Genomic DNA, 12,042 nt, shown 5'->3' with positions numbered 1-12,042 from the left:
AGATTCTGAGCCTTGTCCATGGCCATACTGATATTTCAATGTATGTCAAGGAAGTTGTTCTAGCTTGATTTTTCACCAGGTGAATTGAGATCTGTTAATTGTACTTCCCCCTACCCCCCACACACACATTCCCAATGTAGCCACTGATGGAAAGTAATCAAATGCCTGTTCTGATGTAAGTGTTGGTACAAAGTGATAACATGTACCAAATTGCAGCAAGAGAGAGTGCATTTGCATGTTTATAATGCATGTGACATATTTATTTCTACACTGCTTTTCTGTAGCCAACTGTTGCAATTTACCAAAGGTTAGAAAATAAAAAATAACCAAATAAAAAACAGTAAAGCATTAAAGCACACTGAAATATTGGAACAACAAAATCTACATTAAAAGATGTGTCTTGACTCCTTTCTTGACTTCAGAGAGAGTAAGGCCCAATTGCAACTCCAAAGAAAATGTGTTTCAGTGTTTGGAGCAACAGTGGAGAAAGCCGTTTCCTGTGGATCTGAACCCAAACCCTCTGCAAGTGATGACTTCTTAAAAGGGCCCATCCTGATGACTAAATAACTTAGCAGTTCATACTGAAATAGGAGATGCCTCAGATAGCCAGGCCATAAGCCACCAGAGCCGCAAGGATCAAACCATCACCTTGAACTGAGCCTGGGGAAAAGCTGGCAAACAATGCAGATCTTTCAGTACTGGGGTGACGTGATCACAGTAGTGCATACCAGTTAATGGCCTAGCTGCCGCATTTTGCATGAACTGAAACTTCCGCATGCTTTTATAAGGAAGCCCAAACTGTGTGCAATTGACCAAGGCATGGATTGTTTTACCAGCTCAAACTGATTCGGGAATGGTTGCAAGTGTGTGTGCAAACAATCCTTTACCACCACTATCAACTCTAGTGATTCAAGGGCAGTGTAGGACCCAGGAGCACAGCCTGACTATGAATGTGATATTTCAGGCAGAGAATGACTGCATCTTAAGCAGGCTGAATCCTAATTCCATGTCGTGAGCAGGCCACTTCCCTCTTTTTTCCCCCTTTCAGTAGATACAAAACAAAATCTTGGAATCACAGTTCTTTTATTGGACCTGGTTACAGAACAGTTGAAATCAGTGTAGCAATCTGTTTGAGATGTGGGAGAAGCATTTGCCCATGTAAACAGCTTAATGCAAAGTGAAACTTCCCCTCCTTGCTCCTGCTGCTTGTGGAAGACCGTTTCATAATTGGCCTTCTTGCTTCACCTTCATCTCCTGACAACCAAGGAACTCTATCGCCTTCCACTGCAGCTCTGACATGGCTCCATCTATTTGTCAGGCTGGTTGGTGCTCATGCGCAGCCTGAGATACTTCACTAGGTAACCTTGAAATGGTCAAGCCCTCTCCACACACTTGCTGCTCTGCCTCCTCCTCAGAATCAGACCAATCAGAGTAGACTGTAATGTGGGAGACGGGTCCTCTCTCCATATACCCGAGCCGGGTGACCAACAGTACCACCTGTCTTCTTCAGATTTAATCTCATTAAGCTCATCCAGCCCATTTTAAAACTCGGGGAAGATCCAGAGGTGTTGGCAGCTTCCTTGGAATCAGGTAACAAAGAGCAATGGAGCAGCACTCAACAGCTTATTGATGGAATCTCATTCCAAAGCTATGACTGTTCTCTTCCAGCTTCATGCAGATGCTGTATTAGAACAGAAGCCTGTGGGACACCACAGACCAATGGCCATGCTGCCAAATAGTTGTCCTACCGCCATCTAGACATGGGATCACAGGAAGGACTGGAAGCCCTAAAATACGGTGCTCTCAAGGTTTATCACTATCTGGTAGTCCAGAAGGAGACCATGGTATCAAAAGCTACTAAGATATCCAGAGGAACAAATATGACTATTCACCCCCACCCCCCACAGTTCCAGGTATAACCCACAAAGCTAACCAAAGCTCAGTTCCCTGTGCCAGCCAAAACTCCAACTGAAAGGGGTCCATATCCACATGTGTTTGGAGCTGCGTGCCTTCTCTACAACCTTGGCCAAGAATGCATCATTCAAGGCTGTCTTCTAACTTTGCAAATTTTTTGGGGTTAGAAGCAGTTTGTCAGTGATGGTTTTATTACTGCCTCCTTCAAGCAAGAGGGAACATACAAATGGGTATTTCATGCATATACATTCATATGGAATCAGATAAATGGACACTACACAGATTTCTGTGATTACAATGCCTCCCGCACTGTAAACGCTCAAAAAATGAATCTTACTATTAGCAACCGCAATTACATTTGTGACATATTTCAAAAGCTCTTACCCATTCTCAGCACTTGTGTGGACAGCTGAGACAATACCTTCTAATATTTGGAAAGGGTCTGTTTTGAAAGAATATTGAACTCCATCTTCGCTGTCAAGAGAACAGAGCAAAACAAAATTTGAAGAAATATCACTTTAGAATGAATATTTCAGAATGCTTTAAGCTTTAAGCATGTTATGCTGCTTACGTAGCAGCAGATAAAAATTACACACTTTTCTGTTGAAATGTTGTCCTTTATTACTGCCACAATAAGTTAAGAGAAAATTATGAAGCAAAAGTGGAAGCTCAACTCCTCAATTATCCCTAGGTTTATAGGTTAGTACTAGCACCTCAGATCAGACTTCTAAGCAACCAGGCATCCAATCCAAGCATACCAGGATTGGTGTTCTATAATAGGACCTTCTGGTTCCAGTTATTAGTCTGGCTGCCTCATTTTGCACAAGCTGCAACTTTTGAACCATCTTCAACATCAACCCATATAGAATGCATTGCAATTGCCTAACTTGGGGATTACCAGAGCAATGATTATTAAAATCAGGCTATCCCTATCCAGATAGTTGAAGCTGAAAGAAGGAACTTGGTGGCATGGAGACCACCTGAGGTTCAACTGACAGAGAGGGTGCCAGCAGGACCTCAAAGCACTGAGACTACTCCTTCATGGAGAGGGAAACCCCATCCAGAACAGGTCAAACACCCCTCATCTGGGGAGAAGAAGCACCTGCTTACAGTTTCTCAGTCCTGTCTAGACTGAGCCCTCATCTAGTCCATTCTAATAGCCAGGCACTGATTTAAAACATCTACAGCCATACCTGCTGGAGATGAAAAGGAGAGACAAACCTCTGTGTCATCAACATACTGACGGCAACGCATCCTGGACAACCACACTCGGCAATTTCATGTTGTTTAAAAGCCTTGCTTTGTTTGTAAATGTTTAATATACACTACCTTGGCTTGTCAACAAAAAGTCAGTGTAAAAATACCTCAATAAAGAAAGCAGGTGGGACTTTAAGTTTCTAACTAACATCACTAGTCAGGTAATATATTTGACTAATGGAGGGTTTACAAGGTTGGTCTTGCTTAAAATGTGAGCCTAAACACTGGCAGTGGACTCTTACTCAGAAGTAGGCCCTGTTGATACAGGTCATCATCGTGGGTTATTCAACACACAAGCTGCAGCACATGTAGGCACCCAGTTGCATATTCTGAGTTGTGCAAATCCGGCAGGCATGGTTTATGTGAGGGTTGAACAACTCTTACAGAACCCAGGATCACTGGGTCTGCTTGACAAGGCAACCCCTAAGTGGGGTTCGCATATTTAAAATGAGGCCACATGTGCCCCACAGCCTCACTCATGGTGGGGGAGATGTTTCATGTGAATAGCCCCACGGGTTTCAATGGGACTTATTCCCAGTGACAGCATGTTCCGGTTTGCAGCTATTATTTCCTTTAACAACATACTATTAAAAGTTTAAAAAGTAATTTAACTCACCTTAAAGCAGCAACCACTTTGTTCACAGCTGTCTGCACTACATCTCTAGGTGAGAGTCCCAGATCGCCAACAGCAACACTCAATAACTTCTGGATCATATCCAGGGGCTGACCATCTATGCACATAGTTACAGCTTGCTCATTGATTTTCTCTTTTTCCGACCTGGATAAATCATACTGATGTCCATATTCCCGAAGTATATTCTGTAATGAGTGGTATTTTAAATACACGTGGGACAAACCACTTTTCCTTCTCAGGATTTAAACTCAATAGGTCAACATTCATTAAAACCTCAGATTATGTTACTAACTGAGGCAGACACAAGAAAGAGCTTTCCTGAGAACTCTCAAACTGCAGACGAATAAATTACAACAGAAGCTCTTACTCCCAGCCTTGCATAAAGGAATGTTAAGAACTAATTATGTAAGATTCAAAAGGATAATACTGCTGTAGGAATATCCACGCTTACTTTACCAAAAAAGAAAAAAGGAGGTTTCTGCAGCTTTTACCTTAAGTTAACTTTACAACCTGAAACTTAAGGTAAACGGAATTTGATTTGTTGGGGCGTGTGCCCAGAAGGAACTATGAAAGGACATAAAAATGAATCAAGGGAAGGTTTAAGGGGGCATCTAAGGGAACAGGGAGGGGAAGAGATGAAAACTGATATAGCTATGAAATCTTCCCGAATACAGATACTGCGCAGGTGCAGCACCCATATATGTGTGATGCACAGAGACCATGACAAAGAAAGGCAAGATAAAAAGTCTCCTGAAGTCTCTCCAGTCACCCCATCCCCTTAAAACTCCATTGCTAGGTGCATGAGAGCAACAGTCTAGTCAAAATGCAGAGCAGAAGGCACAGGAAGGTAAAAATTAGCTCTGCTGTTCCTTCCACCTTGCACTGGATCAACATGAGCAGCCATGTTCAGAAGCTTGCCCTTATCTCCAAAGGACTGCACCCTGAGAATCTCATGGAAAAGAAACCCTGAAGCCCTGGCATTTCTGCAGATGGATTTTTTAAAGAAATAAATCTCAGTTTGATCAATATCAAGGCTAGGAAGACAAAAAGAACAAAAAACATGATTGGAGAAGGTGAGAAGAAATGAAGCATTTACTGGGTGTTTTCCAGTTCCAGTTTTGTAACTGAAACAAGTACAAAATGCACAAAGGCGCCCTTGCAGTTTTCTTATGTACACCTTGATCTGGTTGGGCTAAATATTTTTTATTTACCTGGTCACTGTTTTTCAGGTAAGAAATAAAGCTGTGGCTAAGTGTTTCCAGATGTGCAAGAGACTGCCGCAGGTGATTCAGGGCATCCTCGTAACTAATTTCCCTGTTAACCACGCCTTCTATGCTGTCCTCCTCAGAAGTCCCTTTTCCAGCTTTTTCAGCAATGTGTTTCACTGATTTAATAGCCTTCTTTGTCATCTCCACCCGGGAATCTACGGACAGCTGAGAAAAAGATAATGTTCATCTCATCATAAATTGTCACTGGCATTTGCAATACAAGGGGTGCCTGGATATACATGAATCAGTGTAGGAGTAGCTGAGAAATGTATACTAATTAAGAGATTGTCTTTGCTGGTACAGAACAAGTGTGTGTTAAATACAACAGAAAATGAACAAAAGAGAGTCTTGTGACTTGAAAAGAGCCGCCCCTTTCAAATTCTAATCCCACGCAAGCTCTTTTTTTTTTCACAACTAGGTTTTCTTGACTGATTCCATTATCCAACTTTAAAAATCCTTCCTTAAACACACACACATCCTCTCTTTCAGCATACTGCTATGTAGCGATCTTGAGGCACAACCTTGTATGTTCCAGATGGCTGGACACATTCCTTTGAAGGCATCAGTTGGAAGTTCCTACCCTTGATTCATGTTAGCCTATGGTTCAAAAAGAGTGACAAACAAACGGAGTGCCAACAGGAGGTTGGCACATTTCCGTGTTTGTTTTGTTTTCTTTTTAACTAATGGGTCTATCAAAAAAGCACACTGTGGTTTTCAATAACTACATGTTGTGACTCTCATTATGTTTCTGTAATGGATGCTGCTGGTTCCTTCACCTCACACAGTACTGCTGTTTCCCAGAAAATCAAAACTGGACTGCGCTGTACTACATCACCTTGGTTCTGGTCCAGAGACTAAAGGCAGAGAAAGGAAATGCAGACGCACCAAAATGCCTTAAAACCTCTTCCAGTTTTACTGTCAACTCCTGATTCTTTTACTATCCAAATGAGCAGCTGAGTATATACCTCCTATCAGGGGAATTATATTTATTTGTCAGAATTGTGACAACTAGTCTAAAAAACTCCAATGGAATTGTATTTTTTTACGCATATATCCTCTGGTGAAGATTTATTGTTCTGAAGTCCCAAAATACAAGCAGTTTCCTTGAGCAAGCTTTATCTTTCATTTAGTGCATTCAACATGTGATGTGCCTTCTCTGCAGTGACGCCCAGACTGTGCAATGTGCTCCCCAGAGAGGTTTGCCTGGCGCTGAGCTTATATTCTTTTCGGCGCCAGGTGAAAACCTTTTTATTTGAACACTATTTTAAGAACCACTGATTTTAGAAGTTAACAGTCGCTTTCTTCTTATTTAATTTTATCTGATTGTATTTTTATTAACTATTTATTGTTCCTGTTTATTGTTATTGTCTATTGATTTTTATTGTTGTTCTTGGTTTTACTGTTGTAAGCCGTCCTGAGATGTTGTCATAAAGGACGGCATATAAATGGTTTAAATAAACAAACAAATGCTTCCCATCTTGTAAAGCTTAACTATTTATATAGGGTTGAATTGAGACTTGGTCAGATTTAGAGAAAACATTGGAAAGGATGGGAACTAAATTAGTGACAACTAACTGAAACCCCTTTGATTTAAATGGCTCTTCCCTGACTAAGTCTCAATCCCAGTCCTTACTCTGCACAGCTGACAGGATCCAAAGGTAAAGGCAAAGTAAGTAACAATGTTTGTAAAGTAAAATTCTATTTAAAAAAAAAAGGTGCTGGCGTATACTTTGAGACAACAATTGGCATACATGAGATAACTGAAAGCCAATCCTGGCAGTATCAGTAAAGCTGCAAACCTACATACTTTTTCTTTGGAATAAGTATCATTCAGCTCAATGGAGTTTCTTTTGAGTACACAAAGAATTTGACTGTGTATATATACAGATGGATCTGTCAATCAGATCCATAAAAGTATAGAAGCCATGAGAACACCTCAAGATAGGACACTCAGGTGATGTACTAAATGGGCCTGGTTCACACTTGATCCATTATGGATTCACTTTGCTGAAATTCACTGCATTTGAGATAATAAGAAAGTTCTCCTGTAACCATATATTCAAACAGGCAAGCCACAATTTTGCAAAATGCACATATTTATTTTATTTTATTTATTAAGACATTTTTATGCCTTATGACCCTATGACATATGACCCTTATTGTTCCCCTAATACAGATAGCAGGAGTACTGCTCCCTAAGAACAGCCTTACAAGTATGCTATTTTTTACTTAATGTATGGAGCAGAAAGCCACTTTCATTTCAAGGCTTTGCTTTGCTCAGACAAAATTGTGGCAGTAATGGGTTGGATCCAGAGTGTCACTCCTACAAACTGAAGGTCCCCTTCTGCTCACAGAACAGAGGTGCAGCTCTCTGTGTAGCCCTCTTACACTGTTCCAGCACATCCTTCAGCCCTCCAAAGCAACTTTATCGGTGTGACTGAGGCCTGCTGCAAGCACCACTTCCTTCAGTAGCAGTGCCCTTTAAATGGAAGTAGAACTCTGGATCCAAGCTCTAGTGTCTTTATATAATATTTCTGGGAAAGTTGACTACTTTTTTCTTCCTTTTTGTACGTGTTATGCAAAATCAGCATATGATTAGCATATCTATTACTTTGCTAGGAGAACTATTTCCACTTTCATTTTCTGCATTAAAATGCTCAGATCTTGGATGAAGTGATACAGATGGCAGCATTATGTATATAGTTGGCTTGTTGTGCTAGATACTTAAAAAAACAAGTGTTTGTCATCCTCTGTAGTCACAATGATCTTGCAAGCAGAGACTGCACAATTTACAAGAATACCAAAGCAAGACAATGGTGCTTTAATTGTGCATTCATTTCTGCATGGTGATAAACTACAGCATTACAAAATAGCATTAACATTGCCTATGTTTCCTAAACATGCAAACAACAAGTTTCCTGATTTCAAAGATTATTTTTTTGGGTGGCAGGGATGGTGATAGAAGACTGATGCCATTATTTAAAATGGATATGAAAGAGCAGGCATTTTATATGGGAAGTAAGCAACAGGTGATATTTGCAAATTAAATTTCTCTCATACTTTACACCAGAAGGAAGTTACAAGCTCTCAGTGTAAAATAAAGCATTTCTTAGATTTTATACTATAACTGAAAACAGTACTTATATGTGATTGAACTCTGCTATCCAGTAATTCTAGGTAAACCTGCCAGATAAATATAAATATCCTGTTAACTTTGTTAAACAGTTTCAGCATCTTATATTGCCACAAAAATAGGTGGTGACAGCAGATAAAACTGCAAATGATGAAGCAAAACTTGTAATGCAAAGGAATCAATAATAAAAAATATAGACAGAGAGGTTCAGATATGTTGGCACATCTATGTTTTCAAAAACATTGACAAAATGGAGTATTTTGACAGGAAAGATAGCTGTAATAAGAAATCTGTTCAAACTAAAGGAATGTATGCTAGATGAAAAGGATGGCTTCTTTCCAAAATCCATGCCCAGATTTTTTTTTAAAGGAAGTTTTCTTTCAAGAGACCCCTTTAATCCATAGCACTATGATCCTCTACATTAGCAAGCTAGTAGAAGATTTAGTCTTCATTAGCAGGAAGTTGACAATTTAGTGTTCAGCCTAAGTGAATACAAGTTAACAACTCTTTGGTCAACTATGCATTGTAGAAACTACTTACAAATTGCACTTTCCTTCAGAGAATAATCACCTCAAGATAGATTCAGTTTAGATTGCAACCAGGGTCTAAAGTCTTAGCAGGATGTTAATTATTTCTCTTTTTAAACCAAATGTCTATACATATCTCTCATTTCAAAGTAGTATGAACAACTTCAACCAATCCCTGCATGCAGGGAAGGAGAAGGAGAGGGATTCCTATTACACAAGTGGAAGTCCACTCATTTGACGTTGGATGTCTCTTGAAAAGTCAGACTGAATATGTATTGAAGTAAAGGCAAAGGTTTAGAGCAATAAAAACAAGATATATGAATGCACACTATGCAGTAGTAAAGTTGTATTTACCTTGGTGACAGCTTTGGAGGAAAAAGTAATTTCATCCATGAAATTGGTAATATCTCCTGGGCGAAGTCTATCAAAGTACTTGGCACAGACATCGTAGGAATGTAACCATTCTGCTATGGTTTCTGGAACTTTTTTAATAAGATGGGGATCCCCATTCCAGAAGAGTTTTTTAATCCAAATGGCATAAACAGAACTTGGGGAAAGCATCTGTTCATCTTTTTCAGGAATTTTAGGAGCGAGCTTGGAAATTGATAGAATATTTTGACTCGTGAGGATAGGTTCCAAAGCTGCCAGAGGACTCACATTTTCTTCTGTTAGCTTTTTGTAATTGAGTCCTAATTAACAGAGAAAGATAAAGAAGCTTGAATATTACACAATTTAAGAAAGAATTCACACCTAGAAACTCTGTCATAAAACAAGAGCCACCATTTAGGAGTGCCAGAATGTTATCATCAGTGTTTCTGGACTCTCTACATGAGCATTTGCTCCCTGCTTTCTGCACAGCATGCCCGGGTTATGCAAGGGCCTTTTAAAAAATAAAGTATGCTTGTAAATGAAGCAGGAATTACAACACACACACTAGTGAGCTTTATGGCCATCAGACCATGCAGTGAAAGAAGGTGTGAAGGGGGTTGTGGAGACATACAAGTTATTGTTGCTTCTGACCCATGATGCATGGCATTTCTCTGCGTTTGGGTGATTCATAGCACTTTCTGATAAATGCTAACTCAGATTTAAGTTCCATGGTTCTCAATAGGGATTGCACTTGGATATGTATGGATAGGATCACATACTCATTGATTTTTCGTAAGATTCATAAGCTGGAGTTCCGAGTGCTTCAATGGGCGGAAGTAGAGGGTGGGCACTGGTGGACCCATCAGTACAATGCTAGAGTTGATGCAATGGATACTATTTCAGTTTCAGATTAAACTTAATCTGAAAGTTTAAGATTAACTTTCTTCTTCTCCTCCCTCTACACAGCTTCATATAGCATAAGTCCACACACAGATATGTGAGAATACACACTTCTTTTTGTTGTTATTGTCTGAATTTTCACAAATTAATAAATTTCCCCACATCTATCTCTGAGTAGTATGAATCATGAGAAATTGATAGATTTGTTGCCATTAGTTTGATTTAATTTAATTTTAGGTTTTCCATGTTCCAAGTTATAACCGTTACATGTTGTCATGCTAAACCTGGACTAGATTTATAAACACCTATTTTAACATCATGTTTTGCTTATGAGAAAAACACAAATGAACTGCCCCACCACACACACACAGAATAGTTGACAAAATGGCAGCACCACATACCTGGAGAAACTGCCTTGAATTTTTTCAGCAGACGTATGTGAGTTTCAGGTTTGATAGCATGTTTCACAAATTCGGAACAGGCACAATTCTCAAGGAGTGTGAAATAATACAGCAGACGCTGGTGATCTCTACCTTCAATAGTTGGGTATACATATTTTGCCATGTGCTCATGAAAGGCTTCAGGGACAGATTTCAAAGTCTCAAACAGACCAAGACTTTGAGCTCTCTCTTCTATTTCTGTTGTGGATAAACTGTTATGGTAAAAAGGAACATGTTTTGTAACTTTAAAGAACAAAACTAACTTTTCATGAAGGCAGTTATTTTGCAGCTTCAGTCAAATCATAAACTGTCATCTACAGAGCAACCAGATTCATAAACAGACTTTTACACAAACATAAGAACTCTGCCTTAAAAGTATGTTTTTTCTATCAGCAGCTCAAGTTTAAGCTGCTTGTTTGTTTGTTTATGTATGCAACTTATATTGTGCAATTAAACTAGTCTCAAGGACTCTCTAGTTCTTGTTCATAATTAGATTTTACTGAATCTCTCATCAAGTTGAGTATTCAACTTCTTTTTCCTTATATTTGAGAGGGACAGCGAGACAGAGAGAGAGAGAGAAGGTTTTTAGCTGTCTCATAGCTTGTTTACGGACCGAAGATAAACATATGTTTTATTCCTCTTACTAGAAGGTAAGCCAGTTTAAGAAGGTAGTACCAACAGATCAAATGCAAAACAAAAAGCAATGTTGTACAGTACCACATTAGAAATAAATCCCAGTCCATTTTCAACAACAAAAACTCATGTCCTGCTCTTCAGCTCCTCCATTTCCATTGAACCAGCTGGACCACCACTAGTGCAACAGGCAAACACACTGGCAATAAGTGAAAGAGAACTTTCTGAAATAGGACAGGTCAGTGGAGCAGCCTTGCATGAACCTCATTGACCTGTCCCGTTCCAGAAACTGGCATTTCTGCTCATTTCCATCTGCTTACAGATCCTCTAGCTTTCATTTGTCTGGTGGTGGGTTCCACTTGTGCAAGAGAAGCACTGGATACTGTGCCTCTTTCTCAAGGGAATAATTTATTGCCTTGAAGAGCTTGTTGCTCAAAATGAGTCAATATCTGTTTTAATAAAAGTTAGCTCTACTGCTTGGATGTGTTCACTGTTTGCAGTGGAATATGTCCCATCTACGTCTTGTTTCTGGCTCCTTTTCTCCTCACTTAGGCCTCCTACCTTCATCTGCTACTGTTTCCTACCATCCCCTACTGCTCAGGACTCCTCCAGTGCTACCACCAGCATCTTCCGTGCAACCTGCTCTCTCTTCCTTTCATAGGTCCCCAAACTGTACTGTCTGAGCTTCCCCTCCTGTCACCAGTGCTTGCTCCTTCATTCTTTAGGTTGCCTACTTTGCTTAATAAGTTTTCTGCTGCATGGTTAAATATTTGCATATTGCCATTTTTTCTGGTCAAATTGTTTCCTTACCACTAAATAATTGACACCTCTCCAAGTTAAGCTGTGTAGCTGCTTGGCAACTTAATGATTTAGAATTATATTCAATGGTGGCTGGTGATGCAAACAGCCCTTCCTATTTGTCTGTGGCTCTATGGTTCCTGGTGAGGGAACAGACATTTGAGTGAAT

The 12,042-nt window shown here is 39.7% G+C and overlaps 1 protein-coding gene across 4 annotated transcripts in view; it reads right to left on the bottom strand.

Annotated features, from left to right (window-relative positions):
- Positions 1–12,042, bottom strand: part of NBAS (NBAS subunit of NRZ tethering complex) — a 176,744-nt gene that overhangs the window by 39,739 nt on the left and 124,963 nt on the right. For all 4 annotated transcript variants that reach the window (XM_044417846.1, XM_044417865.1, XM_044417835.1 and 1 more), the window contains 5 exons: positions 10,404–10,654; positions 9,088–9,422; positions 5,017–5,238; positions 3,788–3,990; positions 2,299–2,388 (listed from right to left, as the gene is read on the bottom strand). In XM_044417846.1, the coding sequence (XP_044273781.1) occupies positions 2,299–2,388; positions 3,788–3,990; positions 5,017–5,238; positions 9,088–9,422; positions 10,404–10,654 (1,101 nt within the window). The remainder of the gene's footprint in view (positions 1–2,298; positions 2,389–3,787; positions 3,991–5,016; positions 5,239–9,087; positions 9,423–10,403; positions 10,655–12,042) is intronic.

The sequence above is a fragment of the Varanus komodoensis genome, unplaced genomic scaffold (assembly GCF_004798865.1).
Source record: "Varanus komodoensis strain SLA01 unplaced genomic scaffold, ASM479886v1 scaffold10, whole genome shotgun sequence".
Classification (NCBI taxonomy): domain Eukaryota; kingdom Metazoa; phylum Chordata; class Lepidosauria; order Squamata; family Varanidae; genus Varanus; species Varanus komodoensis.
The sequence above is the reverse complement of the archived record's forward strand: the minus strand, read 5'-3'. Positions and strand labels throughout refer to the sequence as shown.